General features: G+C 49.5%; 1 protein-coding gene across 2 annotated transcripts; it reads right to left on the bottom strand.

Annotated features, from left to right (window-relative positions):
• Positions 1-484: 484 nt before the first annotated feature.
• LOC143936256 (uncharacterized) lies at positions 485-12367 on the bottom strand. Of its 2 annotated transcripts, none has more exons than XM_077460695.1 (4): positions 10620-12367; positions 6408-6662; positions 4965-5114; positions 485-4861 (listed from the first exon to the last, which is right to left on the bottom strand). In XM_077460695.1, exon 4 carries the CDS (start codon positions 2092-2094, stop codon positions 730-732), a length of 1365 nt encoding a protein of 454 aa, XP_077316821.1. In that variant the 5' UTR covers positions 2095-4861; positions 4965-5114; positions 6408-6662; positions 10620-12367; the 3' UTR covers positions 485-729. The 2 variants fall into 2 exon arrangements, with proteins under 2 accessions (XP_077316821.1, XP_077316822.1); XM_077460696.1 differs by having other exon boundaries at positions 10620-12356.
• Positions 12368-13528: the final 1161 nt, after the last annotated feature.

Raw genomic sequence — 13528 nt, 5'->3', positions numbered from 1 at the left:
GGACAAGAAAAAGATTGTGATTTCGATTCTTAGCGATTAATCGTGCAGCTCTAATCACATGTAAAAATCCAACATGCTGGTTGTACGGATCAAATTGGGTACAATCAGCCTGCCCATGAATTTCAGCCAGTCCCTGCTAAACCATCCGAGATTACAACCATATACAGTTGGAGGGAATAACAATCGTCTCCCCCGCAGATGGGGTGAGTTTTGCCCACTTACATAGAAATGAAGGGTCTATCATTTTTATCAGAGGTGTATTTTATATGATGGAGACGGAATATCAACCAAAAATCCAGAAAAAACACACAATACAAATGTTATAAATGGAGTTGCAGTTCAGTGAGTAAAATAAGTATTTGATCCCCTACCAACCAACAATAATTCTGCCCCCCCCACAGACTGGCTCCAGTAGGTGCTCATGTGGTACACAGATCAGTCCTGACAATGTAAGAAGGTTCTCCTAACGACAACTCGTTATGTGTATAGAAGACGCCTCTCCACAGAATCCCTTCCCTCCAATCCTCACCATCATGGGGAAGACCAAAGATCTGTCAGAGGACGTCGGGGAGAAGATTGGAGACCTGCACAAGGCTGGAATGGGCTACAAGACCATCAGCAAGAAGCTTGGTGAGAGGAGACGAGTGCCGGAGAGATTATTCACAAATGGAAGAAATACAAAATAACCACCAATTGTCCTCAGTCTGGAGCTCCATGGAAGATTTCTCCTCATGGGGTGAGGATGGTCATGAGAAAAGTGAGGGATCCGCCCAGAACTACATGGGAGGAGCTTGTGAAGGATCTCAAGGCAGTTGGGACCACAGTCACCAAACAAACCATTGGTGACACAATACACCACCATGGATTGAAATCCTGCAGCCCCCGCAAGGTCCTCCTCCTCAGGAAGACACGTGTACAGGTCCTCCTCCTCAGGAAGACACATGGACAGGTCCCCTCCTCAGGAAGACACATGGACAGGTCCTCCTCCTCAGGAAGACACATGTACAGGTCCCCCTCCTCAGGAAGACACATGTACAGGTCCTCCTCCTCAGGAAGACACATGGACAGGTCCCCCTCCTCAGGAAGACACATGTACAGGTCCTCCTCCTCAGGAAGACACATGGACAGGTCCTCCTCCTCAGGGAGACACGTGTACAGGTCCCCCTCCTCAGGAAAACACATGGACAGGTCCTCCTCCTCAGGAAGACACATGGACAGGTCCTCCTCCTCAGGAAGACACATGTACAGGTCCCCCTCCTCAGGAAGACACGTGTACAGGTCCTCCTCCTCAGGAAGACACGTGTACAGGTCCTCCTCCTCAGGGAGACACGTGTACAGGTCCTCCTCCTCAGGGAGACACATGTACAGGTCCCCCTCCTCAGGAAAACACATGGACAGGTCCTCCTCCTCAGGAAGACACATGTACAGGTCCTCCTCCTCAGGGAGACACATGTACAGGTCCCCCTCCTCAGGAAGACACATGGACAGGTCCCCCTCCTCAGGAAGACACATGTACAGGTCCCCCTCCTCAGGGAGACACGTGTACAGGTCCCCCTCCTCAGGGAGACACGTGTACAGGTCCCCCTCCTCAGGGAGACACGTGTACAGGTCCCCCTCCTCAGGGAGACACGTGTACAGGTTCCCCTCCTCAGGAAGACACGTGTACAGGTTCCCCTCCTCAGGAAGACACGTGTACAGGTCCCCCTCCTCAGGAAGACACGTGTACAGGTCCCCCTCCTCAGGAAGACACGTGTACAGGTCCCCCTCCTCAGGGAGACACGTGTACAGGTCCCCCTCTTCAGGAAGACACGTGTACAGGTCCCCCTCTTCAGGAAGACACGTGTACAGGTCCCCCTCTTCAGGAAGACACGTGTACAGGTCCCCCTTTTCAGGAAGACACGTGTACAGGTCCCCCTCCTCAGGAAGACACGTGTACAGGTCCCCCTCCTCAGGAAGACACGTGGACAGGTCCCCCTCCTCAGGAAGACACATGTACAGGTCCTCCTCCTCAGGAAGACACGTGGACAGGTCCCCCTCCTCAGGAAGACACATGTACAGGTCCTCCTCCTCAGGAAGACACATGGACAGGCCCATCTAAAGTCTGCCAATGAAAATCTAAATGATTCAGAGAAGGATTGGGAAAAAGTGCTGTGGTCAGATGAGACCAAAATTGAGCTCTTAACTCGACTCGCCGTGTATGGAGGAATAAAAATGCTGACTGACCCTAAGAACTCCATCCCTACAGTCACACGGAGGTGGGAACATGATGATTTGGGGCCTTTTCTCTGATAGAGGTACAGGCCGACTTAAGCCACATCGAGGGGCCAATGGACAGGGCCCTGTATTCTTTATTATATATCTTGGATGAGAACCTTCTTCCCTCAGCCAGAACACTGAAAATGGGTCTTGGAGTGGCCTAGACAGTCTCCAGACCTTAATCCTATAGAAAATAAAGGCTGGATTCACACCTACGCATTTCTAGTGCTTTTTGCATTTTTTTTAGATTTGCACTACAGTCCATTTAGCATGGTTTCCTATGGAACACGTTCTGTATTGCACATCTGAAAAATGCAAAAAGCACTACAAATGCCACAGGTGTGAATCCAGCCTTACGGGGGGAGCTGAAACTTCGAGTTGCCAAGAAGAAACCTTAAGGATTCCCACCTGGTTCACACCTGTGCAGGGTGCAGTTTGCATATTGCGTTTTTCAGTACCTGCTTTTGATCCATTGAAATCTATGGAACCAAAAACCAGAAAGAATTCCCTGGCCCTTTCCATAAAATGCACAGATGTGAACATGACCCATAGGAAACCATGTTAAATGGACTGTAGTGTGTTTCTGCAAAACTGAAAATGCACTAAAAAAAATGCCTCGGTGTGAACCAGGATTTAGAGAAGATCTGTAGTGAAGAGAGGAGAAAATCCCTCCTGAGATGTGTGAAAACCTCATCACCACCTACAAGAAACGTCTGACCTCTGATCACCAACAAGGGTTTCTCCACCAACTACTAAGGGGATCAAATACTTATTTTACTCCCTGAACTCCATTTATAACATTTGTATCATGTGATTTTTCTGGATTTTTGGTTGATATTCTGTCTCCATCATATAGAACAAGGTTGCAACTATACAGATTTTTTTAAGACAAAATAATTTTTTTATTATGTACTTGTACTATATATGGACTTGATGGACTTGTGTCTTTTTGTAAATAAGTAATTTTTCTCCTTCACTGATGTGCGCTGGTGAGGCGGCACTAATATGCATCACTGACTTGGCTGTGTGTAACAACTAACAAGTCCTACTGCGTGCAAATTCTGGGTGTACCAAGATGGCCGTCGCGGTGTTCTGACGCCTCCAACACGCCGCTGATTCCCTCTGTCTTCTTCACCCCCTGACGTCCGGGAATCGGCGTGTGACGCCTCCAACTCCCTCGCGTGACGTCTCTTCAGGCGGAGCGCCTGGAGGTATCAGATTAGGCATCGGAGAATTTGCATGAGTACGGGTACACATGCAAATACTCGGCTTCTACACCTATGCTTGTATCGCTGCAGCCCCAATTTATAATACACCTGTGATAACTATTATACACTCTTCATTTCTTTGTAAGTGGGCAAAACTTACACAACCCGCAGGGGAGCCAATCAGTATTTCCCCCCCACTGTATGGTTGGCTTAAGAGAACATCTAAATGGAGGTAACAGGAACAGTCTATCTGGATATGGGGCCTCTAGATCAGAATAGTAGAGGTGCTTCAGAGACAAGCAGATAAGGATAGTAGAGAATATAATGGGACCTCTAGATGAGAGCAATGTCGACAGTCCTTCCAATTATGGAACATTCGATCAGGATAGAGGGTCAGACTGGATATGAGACATCTAGATCAGGATAATAGAGGGACTATCCATCTATACATAGAACCTCTAGATCAGGATAATAGAGGGACTATCCATCTACACATAGAACCTCTAGATCAGGATAATATAGGGACTAACCATCTACACATGGAACCTCTAGATCAGGATAATAGAGGGACTATCCATCTACACATGGAACCTCTAGATCAGGATAATAGAGGGACTATCCATCTATACATAGAACCTCTAGATCAGGATAATAGAGGGACTATCCATCTACACATGGAACCTCTAGATCAGGATAATGGAGGGACTAACCATCTACACATGGAACCTCTAGATCAGGATAATAGAGGGACTATCCATCTACACATGGAACCTCTAGATCAGGATAATAGAGGGACTATCCATCTACACATGGAACCTCTAGATCAGGATAATAGAGGGACTATCCATCTACACATGGAACCTCTAGATCAGGATAATAGAGGGACTATCTACACATGGAACCTCTAGATCAGGATAATAGAGGGACTAACTATCTACACATAGAACTTATAGATCAGGATAATGGAGGGACTAACCATCTACACATGGAACCTCTAGATCAGGATAATAGAGGGACTAACTATCTACACATAGAACTTTTGGATCAGGATAATAGAGGGACTAACTATCTACACATAGAACTTTTGGATCAGGATAATAGAGGGACAGTCTACCTACATATGGGACCTTTAAACCAGGATAAAAATGGACTGTCTGTCTAGAAATGGGATATGTAGTCCAGGGGTGAACATTTGACCCTCACTCTGTTAGGAAAGGGGACATTTGTTCGGCGTGCGAGTTTTGTCCACATGTTGGTAATATCGCATTGCTTGATCTCTCTGAACTTTAAGATTTTCATATTTGGCCTTCAGTCTCTCGTTTTCCTCCAGCAGGGCGGCGTAGTTCTGCCACATCTGCGGTGGGACCTCCTCATTGGTCTCCGGTGGTCTTCTGGCACTACAAATGGAAGGAATATTATTGAGAAACAGACGATCTGTATATAGTGATGGAGGAATAGCCCAACCTTGGTGCACATTGTCCCTTCCATCGCCTCCCATACCTCAGCTGTGCCACCGTCTGCAGCAGGTTTTGGTTCTCCGTTTGTAGAAACTGATTTTTCTCCTGAATTTCCTGCTTCTCTAGTGTCAGCAGAGCCACGTCATGGAACAGCTGATTGTTCTCCTCCGACACATCGGACAAGTTCCTATCCCTGTAAGGAAACACACAGCAGATAGGGGGCGCTGATTAACTTCACAGGCTAAAAACTGCCACTCCCAGTGCCTTACCAAAACACACAAACCTGCACGGGTTGTATAAATGTTGTCAGATTTCATTGTGGAGTGGGGCAGCAACAGAAAAATCCCAGGAGCCAGAGGAGCACCAACGTAACCAAGTACCACTGAAACGCCATTTCCCTTTGTCTCTTTACAGGCCATACACAGCGCTCTCCAAACTGCTGCCCGAGGGCCAGATGTGGCCCTTTGCTTGCCTTTATTAGGCCCTTTTCTTCCACTTACACCAACAATGGGGCACTATTCCTCCCAATGACACCAACCATGGAGCATCATTCCTTCTACTGACACCAATGATGGGGCACTATTCCTCCCACTGACACCAATGATGGGGCACTATTCCTCCCAATGACACCAACAATGGAGCATCATTCCTTCTACAGACACCAATGATGGGGCACTATTCCTCCCAATGACACCAACCATGGAGCATCATTCCTTCTACAGACACCAATGATGGGGCACTATTCCTCCCACTGACACCAATGATGGGGCACTATTCCTCCCACTGACACCAATGATGGGGCACTATTCCTCCCACTGACACCAATGATGGGGCACTATTCCTCCCACTGACACCAATGATGAGGCACTATTCCTCCCACTGACACCAATGATGGGGCACTATTCCTCCCAATGACACCAACCATGGAGCATCATTCCTTCTACAGACACCAATGATGGGGCACTATTCCTCCCACGGACACCAACAATGGGGCACTATTCCTTCCATTGACACCAATGATGGGGCACTATTCCTCCCACTGACACCAATGATGGGGCACTATTCCTCCCACTGACACCAACGATGGGGCACTATTCCTCCCACTGACACCAACGATGGGGCACTATTCCTCCCACTGACACCAACGATGGGGCACTATTCCTCCCACTGACACCAACGATGGGGCACTATTCCTCCCACTGACACCAATGATGGGGCACTATTCCTCCCACTGACACCAACGATGGGGCACTATTCCTCCCACTGACCACCAAACCTTAGGCATTATTTCTTCTACACTAACTGGCCACAATCGGCCCCCCTAAACTCTGAAGAACAGTAAAGTTATGTGTAGAATGTAGGGACCCCCCTGGGGTAATGTGTGATATGAATGCAGACGGATATACAAAGTCTACATTGACGTTTCTTACCTTCGTGTACATGGAGCTGTGCACACCACCTAGTACAGGGTGACAGGGGCACTTACCTGATAATGTCAATCCTCTGTGTCAGCTTACAGTTCTCCTCTATTAGATGGAGACTGTCCTCCTCCAGTTCTTCCTTCTCTAGGCTCAGGTAGGCCACGTCGTGCAGCAGTTGCTTGTGTTCTCTGTGCAGCTTCCTGTTAGATACCCTGTGGTATAGAGCCTGGAGTAGAGCGATAAGAACCACAAACACCAATGTCACCATCACCGGCTGCTGGGCGAGGAAGAACCAGGCGGTGTGCAGGATGGACCTCATCCTAGGCAGGAGAAGACCTCACGTCACAATGTGTCCTCCTTCTATGGGCTTTCAACAGATTCAGGCGTTCAAATGAATTCAATGCGGCACGCCTGGCTGCATTTTTCTCCTCATATTTCATGTACATTGACCAGCAAGTCCATGACCTAAAGGCTTGTAGACATTGGGGGGGGGGGGGAGATTTACTAAAACTGGAGAGTGCCGGATCTGGAGCTATGCAGTGCAATAACCTCCTTACAGGATGTCTCCAATTTACAAGCCAACCTCAATGCTCTGTCTAATTGGGCGACTATGTGGCAGATGAGATTTAATGTTGAGAAATGTAAGGTTATGCACTTGGTGGCTAAGAATATGCATCATACATGCTAGGGGGAGTACAACTGGGGGAATCCATAGTGGAGAGGGATCTGTGGGGGATCCATAGTGGAGAAGGATCTGGGGGGATCCATAGTGGAGAAGGATCTGGGGAGATTCATAGTGGAGAAGGATCTGGGGAGATTCATAGTGGAGAAGGATCTGGGGGGGATCCATAGTGGAGAAGGATCTGGGGGGGATCCATAGTGGAGAAGGATCTGGGGGGATCCATAGTGGAGAAGGATCTGGGGGGATCCATAGTGGAGAAGGATCTGGGGAGATTCATAGTGGAGAAGGATCTGGGGAGATTCATAGTGGAGAAGGATCTGGGGGGATCCATAGTGGAGAAGGATCTGGGGGGGATCCATAGTGGAGAAGGATCTGGGGGGATCCATAGTGGAGAAGGATCTGGGGGGATCCATGGTGGAGAAGGATCTGGGGGGATCCATAGTGGAGAAGGATCTGGGGGATCCATAGTGGAGAAGGATCTGGGGGGATCCATAGTGGAGAAGGATCTGGGGGGATCCATAGTGGAGAAGGATCTGGGGGGATCCATAGCGGAGAAGGATCTGGGGGGATCCATAGCGGAGAAGGATCTGGGGGGATCCATGGTGGAGAAGGATCTGGGGGGGTCCATAGTGGAGAAGGATCTGGGGGGGTCCATAGTGGAGAAGGATCTGGGGGGGTCCATAGTGGAGAAGGATCTGGGGGGATCCATAGTGGAGAAGGATCTGGGGGGATCCATAGTGGAGAAGGATCTGGGGGGATCCATAGTGGAGAAGGATCTGGGGGGATCCATAGTGGAGAAGGATCTGGGGGGATCCATAGTGGAGAAGGATCTGGGGGGATCCATAGTGGAGAAGGATCTGGGGGGATCCATGGTGGAGAAGGATCTGGGGGGATCCATGGTGGAGAAGGATCTGGGGGGATCCATAGCGGAGAAGGAACTGGGAGTTTTGGTAGATCATATACTCAATAATAACATGCAATGCCAATCTGCGGTCTCTTTCCTGTATAGGAGAGGTATGGAGTCCAGAGAGAGAGATATCATCTGTACAAATCATTAGTAAGACCTCATCTGGACTATGCCGTTCAGTTTTGGGCTCCAGTTCTCAAAAAGGATATCGGGGAACTGGAGAAAGTGCAGAGAAGGGCAACCAAACTGGTAAGAGGCATGGAGGAACTCAGCTATGAGGAAAGATTAGAGGAACTGAATTTATTCTCTCTTGATAAGAGGAGATTAAGGGGGGATATGATCACCATGTATAATATATAAGGGGTCCATATAGGGAACTTGGTGTAGAGTTATTCACTTTACAGTCATCACAGAGGACAAGGGGGACTCTTTACGTCTAGAGGAGAAGAGATTTCATCTCCAAATACGGAAAGGTTTCTTCACAGTAAGAGCTGTGAAAATGTGGAATAGACTCCCTGCAGAGGTGGATCTGGTCGGCTCAGTGGATTGCTATAAGAAAGGTCGGGATTATTTCCTAAGTGTACATAATATAACTGGGTACTGACATTTATAGGTAAAGTTGATCCGGGGAAAATCTGATTGCCTCTCGGGGGATCAGGAAGGAATTTTTTCCCCTGCTTTAGCAAATTGGATCATGGCTCTGCTGGGGTTTTTGCCTTCCTCTGGATCAACTGTGGGTATAGAATTGGGTATATGGGCTGGTATATTTATTATATATGTGTTTTGTTTTTTTTGGTTGAACTGGATGGACTTGTGTCTTTTTTCAACCTAACTAACTATGTAACTATGGAGCAGCTCTGCATGGACCAATCAGCTTCCAGGTTTTATTGTCAAAGTTTCATTGAACAGGCTGAAGTTGGCTGGTCCATGCACAGCTGCAGCACATTCTGCACTCTCCAGTTTTAGTAAATTCCCCCCCATAGTGTCTGGTGCTCCAACCATCGGGGATCCAACCTGCAAAAATCTTCATTTAACTCTTAGCCCCTGTACACAAGGTCGGAGATTCCGACAACCAAATCCGTTGGATTTTGTCCGACGGATTGTGTCTGAAACTGTTGCATACACACAGTCGGACAAAGTTGTCGGAAAATCCGATCGTTCAGAACGTGGTGACGTAATTTTGTTACGATGGGACTACGTTCAGTCTAGTAGCCAATAGCTTTGATGTAGGAATTTGATCTGAGCATGCGTGGCACTTTGTCCGATCGGAATTCTCTACACATGATTGGAGTATGTCCGATCGGAGCATTTTGTCGGAAAATATTTCCGGCAAGTTGGAAAATTTGGTCCGACGGATATTCCGATGGAAACAGTCCGATGCAGACCACACACAGTCGGAATATCCGACAAAACGATACATCAGACACATTCCGACGGAATCTCCTACTGTGTGTACAAGGGCTTACTCTGCCAGGTACATATGTCGTAGAGCGGGGGGTTTAGCTGCAGCCACCTGGATTCCAGCCTGTCGGGTGAAAGCATTCCCAACCATGCATTCAGGGCTCCACTTGCCCATCTGTGGGTCCGGGACCGACATGGCGGGTGGAGGGGAGGGAGGAGAGCGCACACACCTTCACTCCCCTACCCTTCTTGTGACTTGGAAAGCGATGTGTATGATGTCACCTCCAACCCCCCCGTGATCAGCTGAGACATTGGTAGTCTTTTAGACCCTTCATGTCTCATTAATGAGAACCGGTCACCTAAAAACATCACATAGGGGACTTTTTGCCCTCTATGTGATGGAAAAAAGTTACACCCAAGCACATAAAATACCTCTCCCAAAAAATTGCGCCCCCCCCCCTCACCTCCACAGATACACACGTATGTATGTAAATGAATAGGTCGGGGGCTCCTATGTGTGAAATCGTCAATTGCGATATACATGTCACGGCGCACCCCGGAGTGGGAGCAATAATTCTATCGCAGGACCTCCTCCGTAACACTAAACTGATACTTATAAGGTGCTTTTGTAACATCGCCTGTAGAAAATATATAGGGTACTGAGGTTTGTCGCCATTTCACGGGCACACACACAAATTCAAGGTTTGGCCTGTTGGGTATCTGTTTACTCGATGCAACCTCGTCTTTTATATTTTAACAAAAATGTGGGTCATTTATTGCATTTGTGTCCCCCTAAAATTCTCTTTAGAGTGTGTTCTTTTTATTTTTTCTGAAATTTCCCGTTTCCTAGACCTTTGTGTTAATAGCGCGTGGCGTAAACAAATTGGTACTACCACGGTTCTATTCTCGGGGGTGTCGGCTTTCAGAAAGGATTTCATGTTTGGGGACTTCATGTCATTTTTCAGGGCTGAAAATGCAAAAACCGCGCTGGCAGCAAAAAGCTTAAAAGAAATACAAATTGTCCATTTCACTCCTCTGTGCTTCTCTCACCTCCCAATAGCAACCATTTTGGCTACTTTCACACCGCTCTGTATCAAAGTATTTTTAAAGTGCTCCATACAGTGCTGACATGACAGCCCCCCTCCCCCACCCCCACCCGATATCCTAGCATAGCTGCTGGCGGAATGTGAGCAATGGTTAGAGGGGAGTGAAGCTCTTGTTATTCCTAGTGGAGGGCTGGACTACTACATATTGGCTTCTACAGAGACAAACAGACATAGAACTGACCCGATCTCCTGTGCGGGGACTCCGATTGATTGCAAGCTCACAGGTTGCAAGAGAGATTTGCAGCCAATGATGAGAGGACAGAGCTGATACTACTGCAGGAAGGCAGAGGGGAGAAGTCAGCTCAGTGGAGGAGGAAGAGGGGAGAAGTCAGCTCTGTGTAGGAGGAAGAGGGGAGAAGTCAGCTCTGTGTAGGAGGAAGAGGGGAGAAGTCAGCTCTGTGTAGGAGAAAGAGGGGGAGAAGGCAGCTCGGTGGAGGAGGAAGAGGGGAGAAGTCTGCTCAGTGCAGAAGGAAGAGGGGAGAAGTCAGCTCAGTGTAGGAGGAAGAGGGGAGAAGTCAGCTCAGTGTAGGAGGAAGAGGGGAGAAGTCAGCTCTGTGGAGGAGGAAGAGGGGAGAAGTCAGCTCGGTGGAGGAGGAAGAGGTGAGAAGTCAGCTCCGTGGAGGAGGAAGAGGGGAGAAGTCAGCTCAGTGTAGGAGGAAGAGGGGAGAAGTCTGCTCAGTGTAGGAGGAAGAGGGGAGAAGTCTGCTCAGTGTAGGAGGAAGAGGGGAGAAGTCTGCTCAGTGTAGGAGGAAGAGGGGAGAAGTCAGCTCGGTGGAGGAGGAAGAGGGGAGAAGTCAGCTCAGTGGAGGAGGAAGAGGGGAGAAGTCAGCTCTGAGGAAGAGGGGAGAAGTCAGCTCGGTGGAGGAGGAAGAGGGGAGAAGTCAGCTCGGTGGAGGAGGAAGAGGGGAGAAGTCAGCTCGGTGGAGGAGGAAGAGGGGAGAAGTCAGCTCGGTGGAGGAGGAAGAGAGGAGAAGTCAGCTCGGTGGAGGAGGAAGAGGGGAGAAGTCAGCTCGGTGGAGGAGGAAGAGGGGAGAAGTCAGCTCGGTGGAGGAAGAGGGGAGAAGTCAGCTCGGTGGAGGAGGAAGAGGGAGAAGTCAGCTCGGTGGAGGAGGAAGAGGGAGAAGTCAGCTCGGTGGAGGAGGAAGAGGGGAGAAGTCAGCTCGGTGGAGGAGGAAGAGGGGAGAAGTCAGCTCGGTGGAGGAGGAAGAGGGGAGAAGTCAGCTCGGTGGAGGAGGAAGAGGGGAGAAGTCAGCTCGGTGGAGGAGGAAGAGGGGAGAAGTCAGCTCGGTGGAGGAAGAGGGGAGAAGTCAGCTCGGTGGAGGAAGAGGGGAGAAGTCAGCTCGGTGGAGGAGGAAGAGGGAGAAGTCAGCTCGGTGGAGGAGGAAGAGGGGAGAAGTCAGCTCGGTGGAGGAGGAAGAGGGGAGAAGTCAGCTCGGTGGAGGAGGAAGAGGGGAGAAGTCAGCTCGGTGAAGGAAGAGGGGAGAAGTCAGCTCGGTGGAGGAAGAAGAGGGGAGAAGTCAGCTCGGTGGAGGAGGAAGAGGGGAGAAGTCAGCTCGGTGGAGGAGGAAGAGGGGAGAAGTCAGCTCGGTGGAGGAGGAAGAGGGGAGAAGTCAGCTCGGTGGAGGAGGAAGAGAGGAGAAGTCAGCTCGGTGGAGGAGGAAGAGGGGAGAAGTCAGCTCGGTGGAGGAGGAAGAGGGGAGAAGTCAGTTCGGTGGAGGAGGAAGAGGGGAGAAGTCAGCTCGATGGAGGAGGAAGAGGGGAGAAGTCAGCTCGGTGGAGGAGGAAGAGGGGAGAAGTCTGCTCGGTGGAGGAGGAAGAGGGGAGAAGTCTGCTCGGTGGAGGAGGAAGAAGGGAGACGTCAGCTCGGTGTAGGAATGAAGAGGGTAGACGGCGCCTCAGTGGAGGACGGTTGGAAGAGGAAGTAGTCACACATGTTTAAACTCTCAGCACGTTCTATTATACTCGGAGTTGGGTGTAGCACTCTCTGTTTGTATTGCACACGTGATGACGGTGTATTCCCTCCATACAGCAATCCATGGATGGTACACCTGAAGTCACAGCTCCACCTTTAGTCTAGGATAGAGTAGAGAAGAGTTTTGTAACCTTTTTTCAGTCAAGGCTCCCTTTGAAATTCCGCACAGTCTCGAGGCACATCATTCATTCTAAAATGTAAAAAGCAGGAATAAACACAGCAGCATCTACACATGTAGGACACCCAACATTAGAGGTGCCTTATTCCTCCAAACCAAATACACCTTTACATACTGGTACTGACTAGTATTTCAGCATTTCTCTTCTCCCTCCATCATCTTACACGCCCCCAGTGCTGAGGAGAGGGACAAACAAGGACCTCTTTTGGGCACCCAACATCGTCTTTATCAACCCATCAGGTCATCGGTGGTTAGCTGGTCCATGTGGTGCCCTAGGTTTTTAATGCTGTACAATAAAAAAAGTCTTCGACCTTGTGTAAAACAAAGCGGCAGGCTTGACCCATCCTCTGGCTTGCTGACGACAATTTTTGAGGGCAATGTTTAGGCATTTTGCCAAGACACCCTTGAAGAACTCAGAAGGCACCCCTGAAGAACTCAGAAGGCACCCCTGAAGACCCCAGAAGGCACCCCTGAAGAACTCAGAAGGCACCCCTGAAGAGCCCAGAAGACACCCCTGAAGAGCCCAGAAGACACCCCTGAAGAACTCAGAAGGCACCCCTGAAGAACTCAGAAGGCACCCCTGAAGAACTCAGAAGGCACCCCTGAAGAGCCCAGAAGACACCCCTGAAGAACTCAGAAGGCACCCCTGAAGAGCCCAGAAGGCACCCATGAAGAGCCCAGAAGGCACCCCTGAAGAGCCCAGAAGGCACCCCTGAAGAACTCAGAAGGCACCCCTGAAGATCCCAGAAGGCACCCCTGAAGATCCCAGAAGACACCCCTGAAGAGCCCAGAAGACACCCCTGAAGAGCCCAGAAGGCACCCCTGAAGAGCCCAGAAGACACCCCTGAAGAGCCCAGAAGGCACCCCAGAAGAGCCCAGAAAGCACCCCTGAAGAGCCCAGAAGACACCCCTGAAGAGCCCAGAAGGCACCCCTGAAGAG

The sequence above is a fragment of the Lithobates pipiens genome, unplaced genomic scaffold, assembly GCF_037356315.1.
Source record: "Lithobates pipiens isolate NorthernLeopardFrog02 unplaced genomic scaffold, aLitPip1_a1.2 Scaffold_28, whole genome shotgun sequence".
Lineage (NCBI taxonomy): Eukaryota > Metazoa > Chordata > Amphibia > Anura > Ranidae > Lithobates > Lithobates pipiens.
This window is presented reverse-complemented; position numbering and strand designations above follow the sequence as displayed.